Source organism: Bombus flavifrons, chromosome 7 (genome assembly GCF_040668555.2).
Source record: "Bombus flavifrons isolate JBK064 chromosome 7, iyBomFlav1_principal, whole genome shotgun sequence".
In the NCBI taxonomy this organism is placed as follows: Eukaryota; Metazoa; Arthropoda; class Insecta; order Hymenoptera; family Apidae; genus Bombus; species Bombus flavifrons.
In genome coordinates, this window is record NC_138448.1 from 13,120,735 (window position 1) to 13,148,342 (window position 27,608).

General features: G+C 40.4%; 1 protein-coding gene across 5 annotated transcripts in view; it reads right to left on the reverse strand.

The window, feature by feature from the left end:
* Positions 1-311: 311 nt before the first annotated feature.
* The window catches only part of Neto (Neuropilin and tolloid-like), an 83,191-nt gene continuing 55,894 nt past the window's right edge, over positions 312-27,608 (reverse strand). For 4 of the 5 annotated variants that reach the window (XM_069116779.1, XM_069116780.1, XM_069116777.1 and 1 more), the window contains exons 5-10: positions 21,255-21,515; positions 19,636-19,793; positions 18,941-19,190; positions 16,822-16,937; positions 10,635-10,772; positions 5,285-8,951 (exon numbers count right to left, since the gene is read on the reverse strand). In XM_069116779.1, the coding sequence (XP_068972880.1) occupies positions 7,938-8,951; positions 10,635-10,772; positions 16,822-16,937; positions 18,941-19,190; positions 19,636-19,793; positions 21,255-21,515 (1,937 nt within the window). In that variant the 3' untranslated portion in view covers positions 5,285-7,937. Of the gene's footprint in view, positions 571-5,284; positions 8,952-10,634; positions 10,773-16,821; positions 16,938-18,940; positions 19,191-19,635; positions 19,794-21,254; positions 21,516-27,608 lie in introns of those variants that run through there. The other variant, XR_011173579.1, reaches the window with a different exon arrangement.

Consider the following 27,608-nt stretch of genomic DNA (forward strand, 5'->3'; position numbering starts at 1 on the left):
TACATTCTGTATAATGAAACACCTTGTATAATATGCGAAAATCTGCCCTAGGCATGTCGGAAATGAAAATGAACGTTATTAGCGTCGATTAGAGAAACAGGACGGGGGATAAAGAAAAGAATAGAAAAAAGAAACGGCGAAGGCATAATCTCCGTGTTATGGGGTATTCATAGTCAGAATAAAGTTATACGAATTGATGCTGTTTCAAGGATATCAGACCGCGTATTTACATTTTATTAAAAGTGACAGCAACCGATGGGCGGTCATAAATCGCCATCCCACCGATATTACGAGTCCCGTATGCTGCGGCGGATGCAGATGCGGAACGATGCAGATGCGAGAGGCTGATCCGCGGCCATCTCGCAGTACACGCGCGAAAGCCACGCTGTAAAGCTGAGACCTTATTCTTCCATTTTCCTTCTTGCTGTTTTTCCATCCTCGGCGATGTTTGCGCCGTTTTTCTACCACGCCACTCGCTCTCTTTCTCTTTTCCTAACACAGAAATGACGCTGTTTACACGGGCCGAGCCTCTCGCGGATACATCGATCTACCTTATCCGCGACAGATCAGCTGGAAAATTGAGGCTCCGATGACTTTATTTCCACCCTGATATCGAGGCTACCGAGCTTTCGACGTGCAGCCAGGAAACGGAAAAAGGCTAACGAAAAGCAGCTAATACAAGAGTAGATGGCTGGTCGATTTTAATTATCATTATTCGATAAGAAGTATCGATACACCAGAGTTACAAGAAAGTTTCCATTACCGGTAAACGTATATTAATTGGGAAAGTTATTCGTCCTTTGGGAGGACAATTTATGTACTCCTGTATTCAAAGTATATCCAAAGTTTCAGCAAATTTTAATACGGATGATAGTTAATTAAAGTATCAGCTAGAATTATTTACAACCCGAAGATGGAAGAATTAAGATCATATACATACATTTGACAATTTTTATTTTTAATATCTCTTTACATATTTAATGAAACAACAAATGGATAGAGAAGAGAATAGATAAATGGTTATACATAAAGGGTTTGCACAGAACATTAGCCTTAAATCCGTAATCAACAATTTCATTAATACCTCGGAAAGTTGTGAACAAAAAATCGTGGTGGAGGAGGAACACGTTAGCGTAACAGCGGTAGATTATCTAAAAATAATTGGTTAATTAATTGGTATTTAGCATGCTTGTAAGAAGCTCAAACCAAACTCTTCTTTCGTTTCGCGTTTAATCACAGGATTAAAAGATAAACCAAGTAAAAGGAATATTTAGAAGGGACAGTAAAACGTATTGTCCAATTTTCGTTAGTCCGCCAGGTGAAATAAGTAGGTCGATCACGCCTCCGAGGACAATGCCATTAAGGTATATTTATACCCCTACGAGACGGTAGGAAATATACTACCCTTCAAGGAATAATGGTTCACGAACCGTCTGCGACGAGGAGTGTAATTTTCCAATAGGCATTCTTGCCACTAGGAAGTCAGGGACGCGCTCTAAAAGTCCTTTTAGTGGTCGTATATCAATCCGCGCGAGATGTCGCGACGTCATGAAATTGTGATCTTCCAATGGATGTAAAATTCTTTCTTTTTTTTTCGTCCCCGCGGTAAGTGTTCTTTCGTGGCAAATTCTTTCTCGATCAACTTCCACCGTGGAGCGAACCCTTTGTCTTCTTTTATTTCCTACCTTCGAATAAATTTACCACCAAGCTGTTACCACGACCATTATGTCGTGAAATCTTTCTTCGGTGAAAACATTAATCTTCGAAAGTCGATGATCGTCGTTTTTGTTCCGCCAATACCTCGAAGAAAAAGACGTTCGTCTCGTGGTAGAACAGGGTGCGATGTGATACATTTTAAGAAGACACGATGGCTAGGATTTGTATCCTATCACCAAAATACCAGAGACACGGTACATGTCTACCGGAGAACTGAAAAGAGGCGGTCCTTTTTCACTCCTGAACAGCATGGTAAAACGGAAAGGAATATTTATCTTACAGTGGCTTGGTAAAAACACAGATCTTTCCACTGATACAGAGAGAGAAGCGAATGCGTTCAATGCCTGTGTGCATGAGCTACTAGTAGGAACATTCACGACCTACAAACGTATATTTACCGCGACGTCTGCTACTCGAACAGCCTCACCCTCCTATATAAACCGGATTCCATGACCCCTTTCTTGTACTCCTCGCTCGGTGCTACATAGAAAAAGATCCTTCTTCCGGATGCTTTCGAAATGCTTATTTTACGGCGCGGCGTCATAAAGACGCGATCTTCCAATGAGCATAAAACTCTCGACTTCGATTCGCCGTAACCCACGGATGTCTCAATAAATAAAGATGGGGTGGAAACTAGAGGCTTGCTTTCCCATTGTATCGTTCCTTTCCGCCTTTCCTATCTTCGTTCTGTTGCGCGCTCGACTTCCGACTTTGGAAGTATAATATGAGAATTCAACCACCTTTCAAAACAGGAGAGCGTCTCTATCATAGGTCGTTTTACGGAAATGTCGTTTTACGAACGAGGACTACCTTGTCATATGAATGACATTATTATATTTTTTATTTACTTATATCGATTTGGTGGAACGTGCGGTTTCTCTGACAAAACGATTTCATTAGATTGTACAGGGAACATCTTGGCGAATGGCCAACGTATAATAGTTCTCGATAAATACTTGTCGCATCAAGAAACGGAAATGACTGACAATAAAAAAGGAAGACTGCGGGAGGTACGAAAATGGAATAAATGTGTCTGTCGCACTCGCTAGAAAGCTCTTTATCTCGTATATTTTTATTCGAAAAGGAAATTCCGTCAACTGAACCCTACTAGATATGTATCGAGACCGTCTCACGCCGTCAGATCCCTTGAAAATCTTTCGTAGAGAACTCGTCATTGGCTAAAGATTACACATTCAGCCGGATGTTCTTGGCTCTAGTAACAGACTGATCTTCGTAATATCTCTAATCGGATTACTCAGGTTTAAGTGACAGTGATGTCACGGATAAATTAAAAAATTCACCGTTCCAGTTCAATACGTTGGATTTACGCATGACTATTTCTGCTTGCTGGGCAACCACCTGAATATTCCATGAGATATATCATGAAAATCGTTGAAAATTTCCAATCGTTTATGAGTAATAAATAATTTGACCGCCATATGCGAGTTTAATTACGTTTATTTGGATTATTTGGGAAATATATGCGGTTCGTGTTCAAAATTTAGATTATACCTGGTAGGTATTACATTGAAATAGAGTTGGGATTTGAAGATTAATGTTTGAACGATCATTTTTATAGAAACGTGTTATTCAGAATATTATCAACATTTCTGTTTATTTGAAATCCAAATATTTAAGCAAGTTTTAGTGTTACGATATCTCGTTAATACATTTCTGATTAATCAATATTTCAAATAAACAGTTTAATATGTACATTTTGCTATATGAATACTAAATTCTGTTATATAAATGTGATATAAGCACGGTGTAAAATAATTATCGTAGTGTACGAAATAACAGAGTTGAAGAGACAGTATAAGAGCACATAATAAAAGGATTATCACATAACTGGTAAAGACGTAAATTAAATGAATCTGGAAATTGAGATCAGAGAATATATTATGAATTCGAAAATTCACAACTGCATCATGACAGTGGTGTGAGCTAGGTAACTCATATCGTACGTTCAAATTAAATATAAAGCTATTCAAAAGGGAATATAATGCTGCGTCATGAATTTCTATTTGCTACATCGCTCAGATATTGATCTAACTAAAATTTAACTAAAAAAAAACAGGGACACGTTTAAAACTTAAGTTTCCAACTTTACATAAATTTCTACTTTCTATAATTTTCAATGTTAAGTTTGCATTTTAATTAAATTAAATAAAATTTCATACGTACGTTCGGCATACGGTTGTTTGTTTCTTTCGGTACACTTATTCTTGGACTTTTTGTCTTGTCGACGACTTGCGCGTACTTCCACGAAAATTTAATTCGAACAGTGGCGCGTGAAGCAGTAATTATTCCACTTTCGATTAATTATTTAAAACCGGAAAATTCAAAATGCAGCAAACGATAGTCATACTATCGGTAGAAAATTGTTCGCTTTTATCCATACCACTGAACGCGAGAATATAACTTAGATAAAAAGCAAGAAATCTCCACAACAAGGATTGATAAAAAATTATGATGTAAGAGAAATCAACGTTGCATCGTTTCGTGCATTAACCTTTTCACTAGAGTTCCGTGGCACGAATCTGTGCTGTAAATTTCTTTGAAATATCGTTGGGTAAAGTGACAGAAGAATCACTGTGAAATATAACGCATCATTGTCATCGCGTGATCGCGGAGATCGACGGAACTACGGCGACCCGAGAGCGTACATAAATTACAAATTATGCGGAAGAGATAAAGGTGACTGAGTATAGTACTACGTATGACCATATAGATTATTATACATAGATGTAGTACATAGCACATCGCGCGTGTACACATATTATATGAATATGTATGCCAGGATGCAACGTACCAACAGCGGCAGAGTCACATTTTGCCGCGATTTAACTCATCTGTCTTCATTATTCGCATTTTTTTTAACTACCCTCGTCAAACGGCTGGGTTTCCGCTAAATGAGCAAAAGTCAAGGTCCTCTGGCCGTTTAACACGATACTTTTTAGCAGCACGCGGAAAGTCCACGCGGATATTAACTCTTTCCCTGTCTATTATCTCCTTTATGCAAAGTAAATTCAATTGGTTATGATAATTCCGACCGAGGAATTTGTTTAATTTAACCACGGGATGTATTTCTAAGTATATCAAGACGATATAGAACACCACGTAATATGTAAAAGGAGAGCTAGCTAATTATCGCGGTACGTAAATCTTGCGATGCGATCTGCAAATCATTTGAAACTAATTAAGAGCTATGTATATGGAAGGAAGTGTTTAAGGACCGAAATGCCTCGGGCTACGAGGAAGTTAATAACGCCAAACGAGCAAACCGGAGAGCGAACGCTTTTGTTAAACTTTACACTCCTTAAGAAAAAACCTATTAAAACGTTAAATTTGATGCGAATAGGCGAGTGCTGCAAGATTAATTAAAGAAGCAAGACAGTCAAGCAATGCTTAGAGAATTTATTATTAGATAGAATATTGACTTACCTTTGTTAAAAATTCCCAGAATTCCTTAAACGAAAATTACATTGAAGAGAATAAATGGAAAGGAAAGCAATTGGTTAAAAAAGAATTTATAAGGAAACGTATACGATTAGGTCGAAAGTCTGGGCCATTTTAAAAGTACTATATTTATTATCTGTCTGACGTATCATTTGAACAGACATTTCGTGTGTCATTTATATACAAATGTGTACACTCTGTACATTCTGTCCTAAATGATAACGGGCAATACGTAATCTGTACAGAAGCGAGAATTGTTTGATTACTAATAATAAGTTAGGTTAGGTTCCTGACAGCTTTACAACGTATCTGCTTACAATGTTTACGGTTAACACGCATGTTGTTCACACTTTTCCTTCCATTTTTTGTTTCACTACTACTCTTTCTTTTTCCTCGCACGATCGTTTAACATTTAATTGACTAATTTAATCATTTACCTGGTTGCTAGATGATTGACGCAAGCTGGTCTTGAAATTTCAATTGTTCACGAAATCTTGTATGTATTCCTGTCTCATTCAAACGATCGAACGAATAGCATACAACGGAAAGAAACGAATCGATTGCCAATAAAATGCGTGCGTACACGATCGCAATTTCTGAAAATGTCAAATATGTCATCGTACAAAGCAAAATTCCCTATAACGCGATTCTAGGGAAGTTTACAGAAACTTTACAGAAAATTGGCAAACAAACGTTCTCACTCACTCATCGAGACGAATTTATATGTATGTACGTTACAAACGTGACGATCGATCATTCTGATCGATAACTATCGACGATTCGAATCGGATATATTCGAAATGGAACACGTTATCGACTCATAAATGCATTCTTTCGATTCTCGTTTTCCGATCGAGTGCGGGTATAACATGCTCGATGCTCGATTATTAGTGGAAACACCGTGGAAAAATAGTTTGCCTATCGTAGTATCATAACCGTACGCTTAGATATTCGAATCGTGAAATCTATACCGCGTGTAAAAAAGGGTTAAGCTACGTTCGACTTGAATATCGTCGTTCATTAGGCGCGAGTGACATATTTTAATTACAAATCTACTTACTCGTTGGCCGAGGTAACTTCCCGTAATCATCTCGTAATATGTTGCGTCTCCCTTTAACGGGTTTTCTAACCACTTCACTTTGATTTTTATTGAACTGTGTAAACACTATGTGATCACTTTGAAGTTGTTCGATTAAAACTATAGTAATATGCATGTCAGTATCGTAGATGTTATATCGCCATTACGAAATGGGTCTCGGTCTCGATATGTTTGCATTCTGTGTGGCACGATTTTCTTCGCGAAAAAAACATCGTACTTACTCGACAAATACGAGTTTCGAATCACAAATTATATGTAGCCCGCAACGTGTCCTTCGCTTGCTGCTTCCAATGGTACAATGCAATGAAGGAGAATGCAGTGGAAACGATCGGAAGTATAGTAAGTTTTTCGCCTCAATTAACATTAATATACCACAAATATACGATATGATGAGAGACGTATGTCCTCGAAAAACATAATGCATACACTTCGCTAATGTGTTTTGGTTTCAACGCGATATAATATTATTTACGACGAAAGGAACGTATCAATATAGCAACGGTGAAGATCGTGTAACGTTAACGAGAATTTGCGATCAACACAACGCGATCACTAAACAGCGTTCTTTTATCGAACATCGATTGATTGATCCGATTTAAGCGATAACAGAAAACAATTTTAAACTCGTATCGTATTATTAACAATAATAGAGCGTGGACCGTTTTCTCGCTTACAAAATTCTTTGGTCCGTGATCCAATCGATACAACACACGGAAGATAACTCCTCCCGAATTAAAAGTAAACCCTAGAATGGTATTGTAGCTCCGATCTCCAGATCCATCGACCTTTCGGTCATATCGATCGATCTGACGACACAACGGAGAGCGCTAAGAGACGATCGCGAGCCATCCAATGAACTCTGGGTGCCCACGGTCCTCCTCGATGGTCGAACGAACCTTCTGCTAGTTCTGTTAGGCCAGGTTCGATAGAAGGGCTCCTGACTGTAGTGTTTCAAGGCACTCCAGATGACCGAGGATCTTCGCGGCGGTAAATGGGAATGCGATGGGCAACCGCAGTGTTGCCACGCTAGGGTCGGTGTTTTGCAACGGAAAATGGGAGCTCTGAAGGCCTCAGGGGGTCTCAGGATCGGGAGATCGTTCAGTTTTAAAGCCAGCCTGGCTGACGATACTTTCGAAACCGGAACACCATCCATTGACTGCATCTCGTCGCGTCCAGTCGACTGTAGGATCGCAACATCACCGCGCAATGTCCTCGTATTTGTCTCTATAGACTCCGAAACGGAGGCATCGTTTAGATCTATTCCGCCGATTTCACCGATATTGCCCAGACGAGTCTCTGGTTCTTTTATTTTGCCGATTTCCACCGATCTCGGAAACGGAACGTCGTTTTGCTTTCCCGTACTAAAAGATCTCGATGTTTCGGCAGTTCGTAGGACATTCTGCGTAGTCTTGTCCAGGGATAAGTTAGAGTCGTCCGAAATTGCACTGTCTAATTGACCAGGCCGATCGATCGCGCCGGTATGCGTGGATCAGGAGGACGAATTCGCCTCTATCGTTGAACTTGTCGAAGCATCGTCGTCCAAGGAGCTCTGCGTGGCTACAGTGACTTTGTTACCATCGTTCCGACTAGGCAACTGAAGATCAGCGACTGTTTGACGGGGATGGCGTCTCTTGTACGGCTCCCAATCCCCAGGACCCCGGCGTCAGTGCGTTGCGATCACGTCCGGTGCGCTCTTTGTGCTCTCTATACTGAAAGGTCGCCTCTGATCTACTTCTATCACCGCCTCTGCTCTGTACCTAGCGTCAGATGTCGTTTGTTGTGAACACTTGGGCGTGCCGGAGTGTTGGGTGCTTGATGTATTACTAGATCCGTGCCCAGATCCATAGACAGAACTGCCGTATCTCTCTCCGGAACCAGTCGTTCCTTGCCTCAATAATTTCGGCGATTGGCGATAGACACTGTTTTCTCTGCTCGGCTTCGGGCTTTGAAACCTTTGATACGACGGGTAATCCGGATGTTCCGGGTAAGAAGAGCCTTGGTGCAGAGGTAACGGATAACTAGATTCGTGAGTTGACCAGCCGGGCGGAGCTGGGATTGGGTTGTGTTTTGGACAAATACCCATACTGCCGTCCCGACCTCTTGATGCTGGACTACAACCAGAGCATTGAGAGCCTGGCTGTTGAGAACTGTGATCGGAAGACTGCTGCATACTGTGCTGAGAAGACTGACCACTTTGGCGCGACTGTGTCGGGCTTTGATGATGGTGGAGGTGATGATGACGGTGATGATGAAGATGATTGGTCCCGTTTTGAGAGCCCGGGCCACGAACGCCGAATGTCGTGAAACCCACGGGTATTATATTGTCCGAAATTCGAGGCTCGAAAAGGCTTTCTCGTGTTTGACAAGAATTGTCGCGCATTTCTGGTTCCTCGTTGTTTTCCTGTAGACGTTCCTGTGTTGCATTACTAACATTGTTACTTTGATGGATGTCATTCATGTCCCTCGTATTGTAAGCCATCTCCAATACGAGATCTTTCGTGTAGTCCTGTGGTATTAGCGTAGTGGGCTGTAAAAGTTCTTTGCTGGGAATCACTTCCAGGCTTGGCGAGTCGCTTCCTCGGTCCCTGATGTCTGTTCTGGAAGACGAGATTGGACAGGGTGTTGTCTTTCGTCCGAGTTCGTCTAATCGATTTTCTCTGGATTGTCTAATGTGTTCCTGGACAAGACAAGCGAACTTCCAATTAGTCGGTTAAATATCGCAGCGTAAATAGCGTATGCTAGTCAAAAGTTTCTAGTGACCACTCTTTGTTAATGGTATTTGTACTATTGAAATAGAGCAATCTTATTCAAATATTTTTGTCTCGTTAGTTGCAAAATAACCATTATTTATTTGATCAATAACAGGGGATTAACATATGTATATTATGATATGCTATATTCCAATTGACTATACGAAACATTATCCAATTTGATACCTCTCAATATCACATTCTCACACAATGTTATTTATATTATTCTAGGTTTTAATTTCAAGAAGCTTTGTAAATGACACATCAGTTGTTAGCTTTGAATGAATATTATAGCGTCATATCGTATGCCACTTTTGATTCGCGGGATTAAAATTACAAGAGATAGCCGTTGATTTTAATTATTCAATGGTTTTTCATCCATTTTTTTTGTTTTTTTTTTAATAAAATGAAGAGTCACTGTTTCGGTAACTCATATGTTGGATTAATATTACAAATAACGTACTTTCCATGATAGAGAAACGACCGATCAATGGTATCGGTTTACCACGAATATAAGCAATGCAGGTATCTCCCGTATAACACGGTACTCTTACAACGCAGATTCGATCTAACGTAGTTCGAGAATTGGCGAATTCTCCATACAATACCGTATTCGAACAACATCGTTTCGCTCTATCACGGTTCGAGAATTGGGGAAATCTCAAACTGAAACTTAAAATATTAAAAGTTGGAATATTTGTAAATTTGAACGTTTAAAAATTTGAATATCTGGTGATTTTAATATTAACAAATTTTAACATATGAAAATTTTAATATTTGAAAATTTGGATGTATGTATTTAGTTTACTCGGTGAAATAAATGGAAAGGTCGGCTGCAAAATATTCGATAATTATAATTATGCAGAGTTGTATCACTAATGACTATAATTTTACGGAACCTTGACAATTATCCATAAACAATTACCGTATTTTCAAGTTGATCGTTCGTTCAGAATCAATTTTCATTTTCTCACTAATGTGTTGTTCCCCTGCATTTATAATTCGGCCTTTCAAACTTCAGTTTTCCATTCTTTGTGAATGGATGAAACGAACCGTGGACTCATTTCGTATTGTGCCGCATCAATCTTTTCCGAGTTGCGTGAATGTTAGACACGTGTGATCGTACGTGACAAGTTCAGGTCGTGAACCGAATCGAAATCCTGCTGTGTTCGAAATGTAATTGAAATTCTAGGAACGTGTAACAAGGCGAATCGTGTATAATGCACAAAGAACCTCCAGTCTTTCGTGATTTGTCGATACGTACATCTTGTGTTGTCCACGATATTGTATGCAGCCTTTAAAATATAATGCATCTTCGAAGATTGGCAAACGTGTCACGTGCTTTGGATAGAAATAACAATTTTAAGTATAATCGGTTGTCGAAGCTAACGCCGAGAGGATTTTGACATAGAACACGAACAGCCTGAATATGTATCATGATCGTGATCGAAATATAAATAGCGAGCAATTCAAACGTACAAGCGTTGAGATCGTGCTGGAAAAATTCCATGCCAAACTGCTTTACATCAGTGAAGATATTTATATCCTTAATTATTTTCTAACAGATTGGCATGGTTACAGAGATGTACGATAAAAAGAACGTCACTTACCCGAATGATTCGATGATCCCGGACCAGTTTCCTCACGCAGTTGAAAACGAAGGCGAAACTCATGCCAAACATAATCAGCGAGAAAACGATGAGGATTATAACGATGTGCTGGGAGTCGATCAATCGAGATTTCTTCTTCTGCAAAGCAAAAATAAGGTAGGGAAGTTCTTGATAGATCGTAAACAATTTGGAACCCACGACGCTTCAAGTAATACGAATTAGTTTACACTGAATAATTTGAAACTTACTTACATTAGGAAGTTATGGTTGACATTAATGGTTATGATTTCCAACAAAAATATTGAATTTCACCAGAAGCATATTATGAACTATATTTTTGATATGATATAATAATTGATTTCGAGAAGATTTCATGAAAAATATTGTTAACAAGAAACTAAGTATCGTATCTGATCAATTATCTGTTCGAGTATACAGATATTTCATAGATCATGCATGCGCATTTTGTCGGTTGATTACTAAATACATACACATTGAGAATTGTTACTGTAATGCAATGCGGGATATTATTACGTGTAACATGACAAACCGAGTTTTGTCCTTTTCTTACCGTTTCTATATCTTGTTTCTCGCGTTTGCCATCAGCAAAGTCACGCTATTAGGTAGTCAAAATGTCGAATGACGTGACACGTCCTCTCGTATGTGTACGAATGAAAATTCGGGAATAATATTCTTTCATGGCGGACTCGTGAAAATACAGGTCCTATATCGCTCTACAGCGCCAAACACTACGATTTTCATTTTCTTCTCGTTTTCGTCTTATCTCTATCGCTGTATCTGTGTGTCATGCGAAGTTATAAATGGTGGGAATTTAGCCGATACGGCGAACATATTTCGCCAGAGGCTTAATTTTGAAATCTTCTCGTTTGGCCAAGAACTTCTACGAACGCGTATAAAAATGACCACTACGGTTTTACGATTACAAGGGTAGAATCGGTGTTCAAGTGGTATAATAGAGGATGAAATGTGCCTGGTACGCATAAAAATACCTTAGATTAGAATTAACGCAGTTCTGTTATTCTCGAGTTGAAAGGATGCTGTGATGATCTTGTTTTCGTTGGTAATGCGTCCTGATTTTTTTCACGTCCAAGTGGATCGCTAAAGCGCGAGCATACGTGGCCGAGATAAGAATAATAAGAACAACGCTCATAATGATCACATTTTGTGAAAAGCCGGCGCCATTAACAAAATAGACGGAGTTATCGTGCTCCTGTTTTTCACGGAGATGCCCGTGGAGCATTTCTGAATGTCTACCGAATGAGATTTCTGAGCATTAGATCCTCTAACATTCCTCGGAGAAAGCTGGAACCAATGTTAGTGCAACCAAGTGGAGGGAGAGAAGAAGAGATGGCCAAGGGAGAACGAGAAATTCTAGTTGAGGGGTTGAAAATGCCTCTTTCTGCTTCCGTAAGCCCGAGAGGTTTATTGTTATGCTTATATGGCCGAGTACACTCCAACGGACGGTTTACGTGTTTGCAAAAGTCTGTGCAAAAATACATTTCGAACGGCTACTGCATTCGCGACGAGAGATACTTTTGATGCTTTCCTCCTCTATCGAACAGGGATTTATCCCGGCCTGCAAGCGAAACTCCAATATTTTCGATCGTATTGATATTTATTCGGCTTTACGCTACTGGACGTCATATCAAGTATAATGAAGAGTTTTTTGTAGGCAACATTTTTTGCCATTGACACTGTTTTCTTCTTCTACTCTTGTTTTCCTCAATAGTCAAAATAACGATATTAAGATCATTGATTTATCGAAACTTTTATTTTCTCCTCATCGTGATTATTTCGCTTTAACTTAGGCTCTTCGCTCGTCTCGAAACTTTTCTACGCTTTAAGATGGTTTTGCTGTTTACTCGGATCTTTTTCATTTCCAATTATTCAAGCGGTACTCGCTTTACCGAATTTCCAAGTAGACGTCATCTTTCTCTGCGTTCACATAGTGGAAAGTATTTGCCTTTTGCAAAAAAGATGTTGTTTGCAAACTTGATCAACACTAATGACTTGTGTGTAATCAAGTGACGTTGTTGTGATGTTGTGTGATGACTGTGATCTTCTACATCATTATCGGATAATCTTATAAAATCTAAAAGTCTTCCGCTGTGACACGCGCGAGATTATTTCTATCAGTCACGTAATTAATACTCGGCAACGTACGAGCGCATCCTCGTTGACAAAGAAGGATCTTACCGATCGCGACTTTATCCTACTGAATTTTTCTTAATGACAACTGAGAATCCTCGCGGAGTTATGCACAGGTTCATCTATTCCTTGACCCGGATCACTGTGGAGTCAGATTCACGCCTTGCCGCGTTGAAATTAATGATAGTCCGGTGAGGATCCGCTTTTTTCGCTCGAGGAAAGAAATAATTAGTCGCGACGTAAAAAACATTGAAGAACTTCTCATTAGCGAGGAAGTAACGAATATATGTTAAGGATACTGTTATGTTCTCGATTACCGTGTTATGTTATCGCAAGGCTAGGGTTGGCATTACGGGAAGGAATAATAATTAAAGAACATTCTTGCGGCGGTAATTATTGCAGAATATCTTGACACCCGGTGTCGCTGTGAAATCGATATCTTTAGAAGAAGAGCGGCGATGGATATAAATGAAAGCGCGATCTGGTCGATCGAGGAACAATCAAATACGACTTATTTCATTTGAATCGTACGATTGAATTACGAAGATTGATACTTGAATGGAAGTTAATCGAGATTCCAATATCTATCGTCGAACTATTCTTCTTACCTTGGGACGATGATACATAATTTCATTGTTGTTCGAAACTTTTAGGTCTATGTAATCGTATGCATAGTTTAATAACGTTCAAGGAAACATTGCATCGGACGTTTCGACAGTTTCCCTATGGTATCTCTTTTTTTTCATAGAGTCTGCTTCCCATTAGTATTTACCAGCAAGCGCTAAACGAAGTAAGTGGTGTAGGGATGCACTTTCCATTAGAGGGAAATAAAATTGGATAGGATGGTTACCATCGTGTATTCGCCACGATTTCGTTGTGCATTCTATTCGTGCCGTCAATTTCGTGGCTGTTTTCCCATGCGAACGGGTCTACTATCGCGTCGTACAATCTCGCTGTGCTTTATTACAGTCATGAGACACGACTAGGTATAGTAAAAGGGACAGATAGTAGAAGGCCTCGGGACAGAAATAAGGGAAGTGGTGAACAACAATCTCAGTGGTTCAAACTAGTTCGCTAACGCCGGTAATAATATTTTCATCGATTCTGTACTTGAGTCGGACACTAGACTCTTTAAATAATTTGCCAGTAATTACGGAATTACGGACGTTCTCTTTCGTACCTTCCTGAAGGTCGGAGTTTAATTTTCTACATTTATCGTGCTCCTTCGTGTCATGTCCAAGCGCAATTTCGATATCCTTTTACACGGGTCTGAAAAATATTATAGCTGGCCATCTGTCTCCGAGTTTCTGCTGTTTGAGTAATCCCAGTAAAAAATACCTCGGTCGTTCACGTAATTCTCTGTATACCGTCAGAAAACATTAAACAAACTGCTCGAAAGAGAAACGGAGTTGGGATCATTTTTTACATTGCTCCGTCACGGTCTGGCTTGCTGTCAGGTGGCCGGAATACGAAGCCGAAGGAACATTGGAAAGGACACAGCCGTAATGTCGATTTCATACGACAGCCCAGATGAATTCACGTAGAACGTACACGCTGGAAACTTGATAGAGTTATCGATACGGTATAGAGAGGTTCTTGCGCGATACGATACACCGCATTCAGTGATCCGAGAATTCAATGTGCTTTCTCCTATTGTGGCAATCTTGCCAGTACGGAATGAGAAATAGTAGAACAAGCGGTGTGGTTATTCGATAGCTGGTTGTTGCCAGTGTTTTGAAAATCGTTAAATGCGTTTGGGCGATGGTGGTAGTGAACGAGCAAGAGAAAAGGTACGTCAAAAACGGCCGTTGCATTAAAAACATTTGCATCGCGGATGCGAGCCACATACCATCTAAAAAATAGGTAGCAGAATGGAGGCAGTGTGTTTCACAGATCTGGGAGAGCGAGAGTTGTTTATATCGTGGCTTTTCACGCTCGTCAAGTTTCCGGGAAAATAGAAATGGATTCCCGGGACGTTGTTCGTGCGCTACAGTGAAACAGGAGGAAAAGCTTTGTGTGCACCGCGTTCCCAATAAATCGCACGAGTACAAAGGAATCCAAGAACGACCATCTTTCAATGGGATAACCTTTTTAGCGTGGCTTGCCGCCCAGGGACAAGAAGTTCACGACCTTACGGATGAATATTACGGAACAAGTGACCTCAAAGGGAGTCACGTTTTTGCGGTTTAAGTGGCAGCTTCCTTTTTGCCTTACCTGTCGGAGAACCTGTCGGATCGGGACTCTATTTGCGGCTACTCCTTTTAATCTTAACTTTTCACTTGGAGGAAAAGAAGGGTTTCGTTTAAGGGGATCGTCCAACTACTCTGTTTTTCCGATTTGATCTTAACGAGCTACTCGATCGACGATTGTGTTTCTTCTACTATCCTAAGAAGACATAAAATCCGAGGTTTATTGGATGAACGTTGTTCGTTGGAAGCGATCGTTCCCGTTTCTTATGGAAATACGAATTGGAACGTTAATCAGATTATCGGACAGCAACGATCGGGAGGCGTCATGATTCATGAGACGATGTGCTAGCACACTCGAAACAAGGACGAATCGATGTCTCTTATGTACCGATTAAGGGTGCACTCGTAGCACATCGATCCTAGTTTGCCGAATAACGTCAAACAGAGACGCTCACGTAGAAACAAGCATGCGATCCAATGATAGCATATCGCTGCCATTATTCGCTGTTAGATTAATATCCATCGATTCATCGATGGCATCGTGGCATCGTTTCAAAGGTAGCATGTTCGGCTAATTTGTCAAAAGTGCATACATTTTCCGCCCCGAAATCGCAAGCGTTCACCCTTGGAAAAGACCAAAGATACGCAGCATTGGAGCATAGTGAAATCGAGGCCTCAGTAGTGGACGCGAGTCGAAGGTCAGGAAAACGAAACGATCGTCTCAGCTTGGCAAATGCAGCTTTGAATAAATTAATTAACCGGCGAGAGTCCGGACAGAGAGGCGGGAAATGGAAAGACGAAAGGATATTAAGTCTTTGTCGGAGTCGAATATACCGGATTCCCGGAGTTTGTTACACTGCTCCGGCTAGCTTAATCGATAGTTCCCGAAATACTAATCAACACGTGGAAATTTCTATAACTCTGTTCGATTTAATTGTCTACGATTCCTTGTCGTTCTTTTTATGTTAATCACGAAATGGCCAACGTTTCGCTGCACTTTATAGGCTTTTAACGAGGATACGATGGCCTTACTTCCTAGCGTGTGTGAGGTATTGACGTACGCACTGGATATGTGTGAGACAGGGTCTTTAAACAGAAGTGCTGAACTTTCGTCGAATAATGTAATCAACCTCCTGGAACAAACGGAAGCAGAGCAAAAGAGAGAAAAGCGATTATGTCTAGACAACGTGCCATTCTTGCGGCACCGTATATCATACATCTATAGTGAACCGGATAATGCGGCCATCCTTACAACGACCATCTCCAAATCTCTTTAAACCGTATTAAGTTGCTTATAGATTACGATAATTATCCGTTTGTTTTAATAGCGCTTTATATTGCACGTAAGGCCGAAGAATTTTCCTCATGACAGCGCTCGAGTACTGTGAGCTCTCGCTGAAGTAGTCTGGCTTATAGTGACACAATAGAAATGCTTCCGAATGGGTCTGCTAGTCACAACAGTTATAATGACGAAGAGATCTTATTAAAGTCCCATTTTACCGTCCTTTCGCTATGGTTCCCTAAAGTTGCTCGAGATCTTTGAAGTTCCCTATTTTACGTTGACATACATAAAACAAAACTGCAGTCAACTTTTCCGCGATGCTTGTTCGCTAGCTGATAACGCGGAAAGCGTTCACTGTGCTTGCATAAACGATGCCGTTTTGAGAAGACAAAGAGTAGGTGAGGACAGGAGGTGAGGCAGAAAGGATAACTCAGAACAAGGAATACGAAGTGGAAATGATCCAGATTTGGCTATCAGGAAATATTTAAGGGCTTCAAAAGGATTAGCATAGAAATTGTCCTCCCGAATATAAATTTCGCTCACTCACGTTGCAAGATTGATCTTCTTCGTCCCATCGGAAACGACAATTGATTCTCCCGTTGCACTGCAATTCAGCGGCGATGCATGTTGCATCCTCGCAATAAAACTCATCATCGAGGCAAGCTGCAACAAATTAACGAGAACATAACATTGTTATATATTCCGATTAGATTTAAACTTCTCATAGAACAGTCGCGTTAAATGTAAAATTAGGAAGGTAGTTGCTTGATTTTACTACTAACTCTTCCGCGATATTAAAGCAGCACGAACACGAGAGTGACTTTGTTAGATAGGGAAAAGAAAAATGCGAAGGAAAGCAGAATCAAATTTTTAAGTATCAACGTCGAGGACTTGTTAATCTATTGTTCTTATAATCTCGCGTTTATACTGCGAACGAACAGCCGTACAAGAAAATTTTCATTTGAAATCTTATCGTACGAGAGATAGGGGAATAAGTGAATTTTGCTCGAGTCCGCGGGCAAGTCGCTCGTAAGATATTAGTTCTGCGAGGGTGGCAGGTGTAGAGAGGCTGAGATTCTTCTCGTGCCGAGATAGAACGGGAAATTTCGTACGTGTATCTGCACCGCAGCGGCTTACTCCATTTGCCATTCAGCCAAGTCTACCACCATTAATTTAGAACTGGGATCCGTTCGCGAGCGATTATTCTGTGATATGAACTGGTTAAGACGATTATGTATTTTTATCGATATCGTTGTAATCGTCAGCTCTGGGTGTTCGATTGAGCCTGAAATCGAACCAGTTCATCACTTAAAAAAAAAAGAAGGCTTCCGGCACGCAATCACTTTCTTTTGACAGTGAAATATCGTACGAGTAATAGAAGCAAAGGCATTGTCTCCATGATTCCACTCTTTCCGTGTCGCGAACGAGGATATCCATCGTTCTATGGAATTTTAGCGATATTTCGTATGGTTCTACGATTCGAGCTTAGCGGAAAATTTAATATTTTGTTCTCCGTAGCAAAATAATTATTCGAAGCATGCAATAAGAGGAACACGTCTGATCAATTGGATGGAGTAGGTCGAACGTACGAAACTATTCATCGTTCTTGTCGACTTCATCAGAATCAAATCGCGACTTCGGTCGAGTAAGATTGATTTTATTATCGATATTTCGTCTATTATTAACGACTCCTCTTTCGTAATCAGCGTGTTACGTAGACTATCGGTAACAAGTCACTTCGGTTAATGGAATGTCCGCATTGTTAATGTCTACCAATTTATGATCGTTGACAAACAGAGAAATTATAACCTTTCATTTTATAGATGATTAGTCGAGTAATCATCTAATTGCTCTTTCGCTTCTTCCTAGTATTTTTCATTGTTCGTATGTTCGTCATAAAACGCAGGCGAGGCGACGTTAATTCAGAGATTTCCATTAGACCAGTATCTGTCTATCTCCGAGTACGAATGCGTTGCCGGCGTTAAATTTAATGAAACTTAACACCGAATTGCTTGCGTGTCGTGAATAAAGATCTTCGCGATATTCGCACGGCATTCGTTATAATAGAAATTAAACTTCCTGTTTCTTGACGGTCCGCGAGATACCAGTTACTAACGTGTGTTCTATTATCATACAACAAGTCGTTATAAAATGTAATTGGGTTATCTCCTTTCGTCTCTTAACAGATCGTTCGTGACATTTGATAAGTTTCTGTAATTTCCTGGTATTCGTGACACGCTATTTAATTAATAATCTTATCAAGCGAATAAATATTTACACACCTTATCGAAATAAACAGTTTTCATATGCTGTGCATAAAGCTTGAAAGCTTTACTCGTTGTCGTTTATTACATTTTAACGCAATGATAACTACGTTATCGTAAACACATATAAACATGCCCAGCTACATGTTAATTAACATTATTGGCTAATATCCTGCCTCGTAATATCATGATTTGTTTGTAAAGTAAAATTTTCGTTAGCTATTCGATACGAACATTTAATAAGAGTGCGATGGTATTTTGTCAGGTAGAATACGCAATTCCTCTAACGAATTTCAAGCGGCAATCGTATTCGGTGAAGTAATATCGTGAATGATATTACACGGAGATAAAAGCTGTCGCAGACAACGGTGAACAATTAATCGAGAATGTTTGTGAACTCACGTTTGTCTCCCGGATCTCTGTCTCTGAGCGCTGTCATGACGGCCTCAAAGCTGCTGTTCAGTGCTTTAGGCTCCGCGTAAAACCTGACAAAGGCGGTATTGGCCCCGATGAGGACGGTGTCGGCGATGCTGCCGCAGAAATTCTTCTCTCTGGAGGACATGTCAGTGCGTTCTTTGAATATGTCCACGAAGTTGGCGTCGCACTCGTTTGGTCGTTGCAGTTTGAAGGGATCCGAGAATACCAGCTGAATCTGAAAGTTGTACGTGTTCCTGTGATAAAGCTCAGTGAAGGGTCCTTTCCTTTTCCCTCTATCTCTGTCCTGATGACGAACGAGAAAACCCAAAAAATTTTCACCAATTACTCAGTAGATTTTAAGAGGCAAAGCGGGCATCGCAATTACCGGAATTTTCGTACCAGACGTGATTTCGTTTGACCAAAAAGAATGGGCGTCCAAATAGCGATGAGACAGGGATCAAAGGTAGTTTGACAGCAAAGGGACAAGTCATCGAGTATTTTGGACGATTCAATTCAAAATATACGGTGCATCGCACGTTTGTCTTTTTGTTGTTGCGTACTTTTTTTTCTTTTTTTAATGAACTGGTTTAAAGGATTGTCGAGACATTATCGACAGAGGGAAATTCGTAAAATATTAGCGAAATGGTGTTGACGTAAATTGACGAAATTGACGAAATTACCTTCCATCCTTCAGTGACGGTGATGTTCCACATGCAATCCAAGGGGATGCCTTCCTTCTCAGCGACAATCTTCTTGTCCTGCACGTCGTCGCTGCTAATAATTGCCTGCACGCCATTCACGTATTTAACACACGGCTCCGGTTCTGGTGGCACTCCCGCTGTGAATCACACCTATTACAGTATTACGCTTTCCCTAGGCTCATCGTCAGGTGTTTATTTGCCTCGACTAATTCGCGTGTACGTTTCATTTCTCGCGTATAATGCAACTCGCTCATTTACGAGCGCGAACTTCGATGCCAATGTCGAGAGCCAATAGAAAACGTATTCACCGCGAGCCAAACAGCGTTCGTGGGTCAGAAAGGGATAGAAAAGAAAAAAGAGCGGGAAACGTGGACCGTGGGAAACAACAAAAAATCTCCAACCATTGTTCGAGAAATAATTGATTTCCCGTGCCGAATTGGCATTATAAAATTCGCGGCCGGAGGAACACAATGAACAAGAGGAAATGAATCAAACGCGCGAAAAGATTCATCCTCCCGCCCCCGGCTTCTGATTAATTTCCTTTCCCGTCGATGTTTGAATTTGACGTTATCATCGTAGCAGAGTTTTAATGTTTGTCCCTCATTAAGACTGATTCGCGGCGGCTTCGAAAGCCATGCGTTTTGGAGCGTAATAAGAGCAACCAAATACTCAAACGGCATTCATCGCTCCAGATCAGGGCAAATGCGCGGAAATAATGAGCTGTATGAGACGCGAATGAATATCGGCGCCGTATTTCTGGTAATCTGGCCTACTCGAGCAGAGAAAAACGGGAAGCTATTGCGAGGGAGACCGCAATGCGTATAAGTACTTACAAAGTATTGAATTAGTATTGCCGTAAAACTGATTTGTAAAACTACGCGAAAATGCAAAATTGGAGCAGATGTATCGCTTTGTATGAACAATTTATTCTGGAATTTTCAACATGAAACTCGGCTCCAACTGTAACATTTTATGGATTACTGGAGCAGTACTCAAATATTGACAGTGTTTCGGTACAGTAACAGAAATTACGTTGAAATTATTTTCAGTCAGCTTCGAGCACTAGTTTTTCGGCATGAATCGCGGACGTAGAATTTATTACTAGTCAAGATAAAAAAAATTCTGCACAGAGGTCGTAGTTGGAGCGGGAAATCCGGTGGATTGGAAGCTTCCCAACGTTCGCCGATGTCGTCGAGGCTAATGTCCGACCGAGTATTCTAATCTGAGAACCGCCGGTCATCACTCGCGTTTGTTTTCAATGAATGGGCAACAATTTTTATTCTGACATACAGATATTTCGCTAGTTTCTCTCTTTCTGTATACGCGTGCGCTCGACCTTTAATAAAATTTATCAACGAGAAGCAACTAATCGATATTTTCCTAATGCAAAATATTACTATACACAGACCATGACTTATCGGCACGTGTTGTACGTGTACCATGTTTGCAGAAGCTACGAAATAATTTGCAACCTCGAATTCCGTATCTCGCGAATAATCTCAACGGATTCTTGATTGGAATAGGTTCGTTTCTAATAAGAAAATCTTACTGTGACAACGTGACAGATTGCTAGATGGATCGAAATACCGTGGACTTACGATAGGTTGGTCTTGGTATCATACTCCAAACGGCCTTGAAGCCCTTGTCCTCGATGCTATCGTCACTGTGGAATCGCAGCCAGAGATATCTCGTCTTCGACGTGATCTCTGGGGGGAAATTCTTGCCACAGAAGTTACCGAGGAGATTGGAGTAGCCGTGCTGGCCGTCACGTACCTCGAGAAAATCGTAACGACAGTCTGCACTCCCCTCGAGTTTGAATTCGTCTCGAAAGTCGAGCTTCAACAGCATGCCTTCCTTAGCTGAAACGAGAGAAGGGTAACGTTCTCGTTAGAAACCGTGAAAACAGCGAATATAGAGACGTTTCTCCGAATTCAGTGATTTTTGTAATCATGAGAGAAACTGTTTATCGAAGAATGCAAAAGTAAGCTGTTTTATTTTTCTTGTACGGATTTAACGGTATTTTTAATTAACGTTACAAACCGGGCAAAGAGAAGAAGAGAATTAATCTAACAAGATACAAATATAAAAGTACAGGCAGAAAAGTGAGTACAGTGTATTCTGAGAGTAGTTTGATTTCATAGTCACTCGTCTGTATTTATCGATTGATCCAGAGAAAAGTTCAATTAACAATAATATTCGCATAGCTGCATATTCTGATGATTTATTTATTCGGTATATTATTCTGATAAAACCAATAAACGTAGAATCGTTGTTAAATAATTCAACAGGGGAAGCACGGGTGTTGTGTGAAGGACATGTTCGTGTATTAAAATTAATTAATTGAAGGAGCGACAGACAGTCTGTTAACAATAAGTTATTTATAATTTTAGAAAGAAATAAAACGTCAACTAATCTTCTTTCTCACTCAAGTGTTGGAATGTTGAGTCTGTGGACTACAACGTCGTAGTTATGATCACAATTGTGAATGGAATAGTTTAGCGAACGCGATACAAATCCTACGAATTTATGTTGTGATCTTTCAATAAACCGAACATAATTAGTATGACGTGGCGACCATATAACGCTTGCGTACTCAAGGTAGGGTCTAACCAGGAAGTCGCAGAGTTTTCAGTTTTAAAGGGTTTTTTAAGTGCTCGTAGAATCTAAAGATAAAACCATGTCACCTGTTTGCAGAATTATGTATGATAACCGATTTTGTTAATAATATTTCGGGATAATATTTTTAATTTGCTATTTACGGAAAACCGTCACCTAAATACGAAGCGATGTCACACACGCATTGTTTGGATTGTTATGCATGAGTTTGGCCGATTGGTCGGCTTACACGATGGAATGTTCTAACGTCGTTAACGTCGAAAGTCGACCTGGCAACCGGCCAGGTTATTCTTCGTATTCGTCGCGCAACTTTTTTGACTCGTCTTATGCCGTAAAGTACCCGGTTTAACTTACAGCACGGTACTTCCTACGTGCTTTTTATCTACTGGCAAAAAGCAACTCATTTATCGCGACATAAATTCTTGGAAAGAATTGATCGTTAAAAGAAGCGGCCCATAAGATTCCGCCGACGAAGCTTTTCGTTTTCAAGAAGAAGGTTAGGAACTTCTGCTTCGTCGGATATGTTCTTTAATACCTGACAAGTTATCTGGCGAGCGTTAGAGTCGCGAACCTATCGTTCTCACGTTTTCCACGCAATAAATCGAAATCGATGTTCTTTTATGCGCGACAGAATCGCGGGCGTATGGTGACATCGTGAACGTGCGATTTGCAAAATCAGGCTGTCCGATCGCTTTCTTAGCATCGAACTGTGCTATTCGTATATAAATCCCAGTCGATCGCTGATGCGATCTGTAATGAAGTCGTTGGCATGCAAACGCGACTTCACTTTCCTCGCACGTACCAAGATTATCCAAGAATTATTTACCGCGAATCGATCGTTAGAATTCACTTGATCTTTCCAGCAACGCAACGAGGGGAATTCCGCGGTATTTGGCTGTAGGTTGTGTGCGTATAGTTCTCACGTTTCGTTTCACTTGCTGAATCGTAGAGAGATTGCTACCGCTTTGTCGAACAATTAACGCGTTTCCAACTCTCTGGTTCCTCTTAGGTATAATTATTTCAAGCTAGCAAAGATTCCTTCGCCAAAATGAGATACGCACGAACGCACGTGGATATATGAAATCGTCTCTAAATTCCAAATGGTTCGACGAACGCTTTGTACCATATAACACAGCGGAGATCGGACAAGCGGTGAACCAAAAGTCCATCGTGTGTAGGGAAAGGATAGTACTTGCGCGTTGTTTACGGTTCGCTCATAAATACTTGGTATTTGTGAATAAAATATCTCGTCCATATCGCCATTTGTGCGCCGCGTAAAAATTTATACCCGACCGATCGCGATATGAAGGAAATTATTGACTGAAAATCGTGGTATAAAAGCCGCGTATTTGTTTCTGAGCGCTCGCTAAACGCCACTCGAAGAAATAGATCGTCTATTTTCGTGGCAATTAAAAGTACGCAAACGGTTTCCGTGAATAACGTACTCTGGGGATGTACGCGATAAATCGTATTGATGATCCGGATAAGGTACGATTTCGAAACGAGTATTATTAGTGGCTTTCTCACTATACAACCGCATAGGAATGTCATGCTCACGACGGAGCTGTTATTTTCATTCGTGTATTTATGTTACGCTGTGAATGAAATTCTGGCTATCATCTGCGGCCAGCCCACGCGAACAGCGAACTCGTTTTCGTCCGAAGGACGAACGAATATTTTCTATGTGAGACTTACCAACAGCAGGAAATCCATCGCGACACGACGTATCTACTGTAAAAATCGCAGTTGACGATTGATTCCTATCCTCCGACCGAGTGGAGAACGGTATCGTACGTGACACTAAAATGTCGCGACTTCGCCATCGAACAACGACCGTTCTTGGCTCTTATTTGAATGGCGCTTCGAGCCCTCCATTGACGGAACCGCGTTTCTTCGATGCGAAGAAAGAAGGAAACGATAAAAAGCGGGACAGAAAAGAAGGAAGGAATAAAGGTCTGCGTGGCGACTATTTTCTCGGAGGGGGAGGAAACTCTAAAGCGGTGGCAATCTCGCCCCAACTACTGTCCGCTTTCGCACGGAAATACCAGTATTCCAGTCGCGGTGCGATCGATCGAGTTTTTCAACAGATTCAAAGAGTCTTCTTCTCCTATTTTCACGCTTCATTATCTTTTGATTGTGTCACCTTCCGCCTGCTGCTTGTAATCATTGTGGAAATTAAGGGCCATTCTCAAAGGGTTTCGCAATTCTCCGCTATTGTACGACGTTCACGACTTATTTATCAACCCGCCTCTCGCGTTTCCTCTCCTCCAATTTCTTAGTCTTTTCAGAAGTAAGCGTCACGGCGTTATGTATATAGTTACACCTGTAACGGTGTCTCTGCGCATCGCAGTTCTGGATGCCACGAATTTCTATCGACCCAGTCTACCTAATCGCTGAGCGGCAAACGTACTGCGAAACCACGAATCTAGTAATTTCGAGCGAGAGGGTGCGATATCTGTTCCAAGTTTAAGCTTTCGCCGTTGTCGATATCTAACACCAACTTTCACGACGTCTCAGCCACCGTGAACATCGTTTACGTATGGAGTAAATGGCTTCCGTCATCGCAGAACTTACCTGAGCCGTGAAATCCAAGGTACACGCAAATATGTGACCATTCGCTATATTAGTGTATATCATGGTTCTAGCCTGACATTCTACGAACTCGTCTGTCTTGGAATCCGCTGCCATTTTCCTCTGACTATCAGGTTCCATACCACTCGTCTTCCGTAACTACTAGCGTTCCCTTCCCAATAAACCCGTCGAATTTTCACCGGCGTTTCGTATTTTTCGTAGCTCGCGTACGAAGAAACCCCGCGAGTCACGAAGTCTGTACAAATTTTCGCACATTTTCCACCAGTATTCCCGGGAACTTAGAACGAAAGCTCGAGGATGATTTCTACGAGAACGTGATTAGAGTTTCATTCTGCGGCACGATCGTAGAAATATATCCGTAACTAATGGGCGTGGATTTTATCCATGATGTCAGATATCGAGAGGTATCGAGAAGGATAAGAAGAAAGCCTTTCTTAGGTGTCTACCGCGAAAAAATATTGCAATCGTACGTGCTTAGCTTTCGTATACCTAAAATTTATTACTGATCTTTCGAGTAATTTCGGACGAATAATTTTAAAAGATATTACTGTATTTAATGTGAATTATGACGTAGAATATATCAAGAGTCGAAAACGTATAATTACCTCCATTTGGAAATGTAAAAGTTCTGACAGAAAGATTAAAAAATTACTCGTCAAACAGATTTTTCTAGGGTACAGTATAAATTTTGTTCTGGTAATTTTAATGAAAATTGTTCGAAAGTTTCTATAAAAAGAAGTATAATGAACTTTTGAAAGTTTCAAGCCAATAGCCTGAATTCGTGGTCGCAATAATGATCAGCATCTCCACGGGTAGTTCATCGAATTTTCCATAGAGATTCGCAAGATAAGGAAAAGCGTTGCACGGTTCCTGGGAGTTGAATCACCTAGTCAGTCTGTTCACGAAGCCCCGGTAAAATGGTGTAGTTTCCCTCCTTGTTCAAATCGGATATTTATTTCTTGCAACTGCACCGCCGATTAATATTTGCAAATTTTTCCCATGGTAAAACCGTAGACAGAAATATATTCTGGCGCGTGCAGGTATTTATGAATTGAAAGCAAACAAGACATTTTTAATTCGAAACATTGATATAAAGTATAACTGTTTTTTTTCTTTTGTAAAAACAAAAGTAAAATGTGGAAATCCGATTTTATATACGCGTTGAATTTTGAACATTACATTTTCTGTTTCAGACTTCGTGAAAATTTTTTGTTCAAATTTCCGACTTTATGCTAAATTGAATAAGTACCGTGCGTACTGTAGCATCGTTTCCAAAGTAAATAAATAAATATAAAAAATATATACACAATATATATATATAAATATAAATAAAATAACATAAAATTAATTTATATCTAAAAACAGAGTTCTCTTTATGCTTGAAGCCGAGACGATGTAAAAGCTTCTTTATTCGAGAGAAATGATGAATTTATAACGCGAAAGTAACGCCAATTCAATTCTTTGCTGGATAATTTCTTTTCAATTTTCAACTTGATTATTTCTTTGACGACCTATCGCACCTATTTCCACGCGAATAGAAATAGTTTGTATTCTTGAAGCGATGGAATTATATCGCCGGCCAGTGCAAACGACGTTTCACCGAATATTGAGCTAACAACCTAATGACAGATGTAAATAAATTTGCACTCGGTATTTCGCTTTCATTGCGCGGCAAACGAGCAAACTTTATTGCGATTTTATTTCACTTTTCCTTCGAATGGAATGGAATAAGAAGGGGAGTACGAGGTCTCCATGGAATCCAGTCCCGAGTTTACTTTCCGTTACGTTTAAATCTCTCGAAAATGTTTCGCGACCTCTACTGTAACCTGTCTGGAACTCATTTTTTCATGGTCGATGATTTATGATATCCTATTCAGATCCACCCACGGATTTGTGTAATATATCCATTTACTTTGAGGACGACCATTAAATCGGCAAAGGGTCGACGATAATAGATCGGTCTGCTACGAAGGATTATTTCTATGGTATAACGACGAATATCGAGCGAAAAACAGTCGCGAAAAAGTGATCACCCGTCTTGTTTAACTGAGCGTAAAATGTCGACCGTTCGTTAAATTATATTTAGCTGAGAGTCGGTGGAAAGGCATCGTAAAAATTGGATCGTGATCATCCGATGTAAAAAGAAGGAAACATTTTTATGGTTTTCATTAACGCAGGAGAAACCAATGAATTGGATTCCGCGAAAAACCGCCGTTAGAGGGAAATGTAAAGGGGAGAGACACGGCTATATTTTAGGCGGAGCCGCGGGAAGGCTAGCTATATTTTACACGGTATTAGACGGCTTAAGGACGCTACGAGTTTGGGAAATAGAGCGAGCCGATTCTTTTACATTCGCATCAAGTCGTATCCCGTTGAGTGAGAACATTTAACGAGCACTCCCGACAAGGATGACCGAGAAGGAGCATGATCCATCCTGAAAAGCGAGCCATTTTCGGAGATACGTTGTTAAGAGCCGATGAAGGGGAGAGTTTGCCGAGACAGATCCTCAGGGATTTTATATACCAGCGCTCTTCTTTATCTATACTTTGGGACGCGCGTATTCCTTAACGTTCGATCGTGAATTAAATACAGTTTCTTCGACGATATAATTTGATGAAATTTTCCAGTGGCGCTTTTCTTTGGATTTTGTCCGATGTCTCTCTAAAGATATTGTCACGATCGTTTGGAGAAAGGTTGATTTGTAGCAAGGAATATCGGGAGAAAAATTAACGTATCGTAAAGCA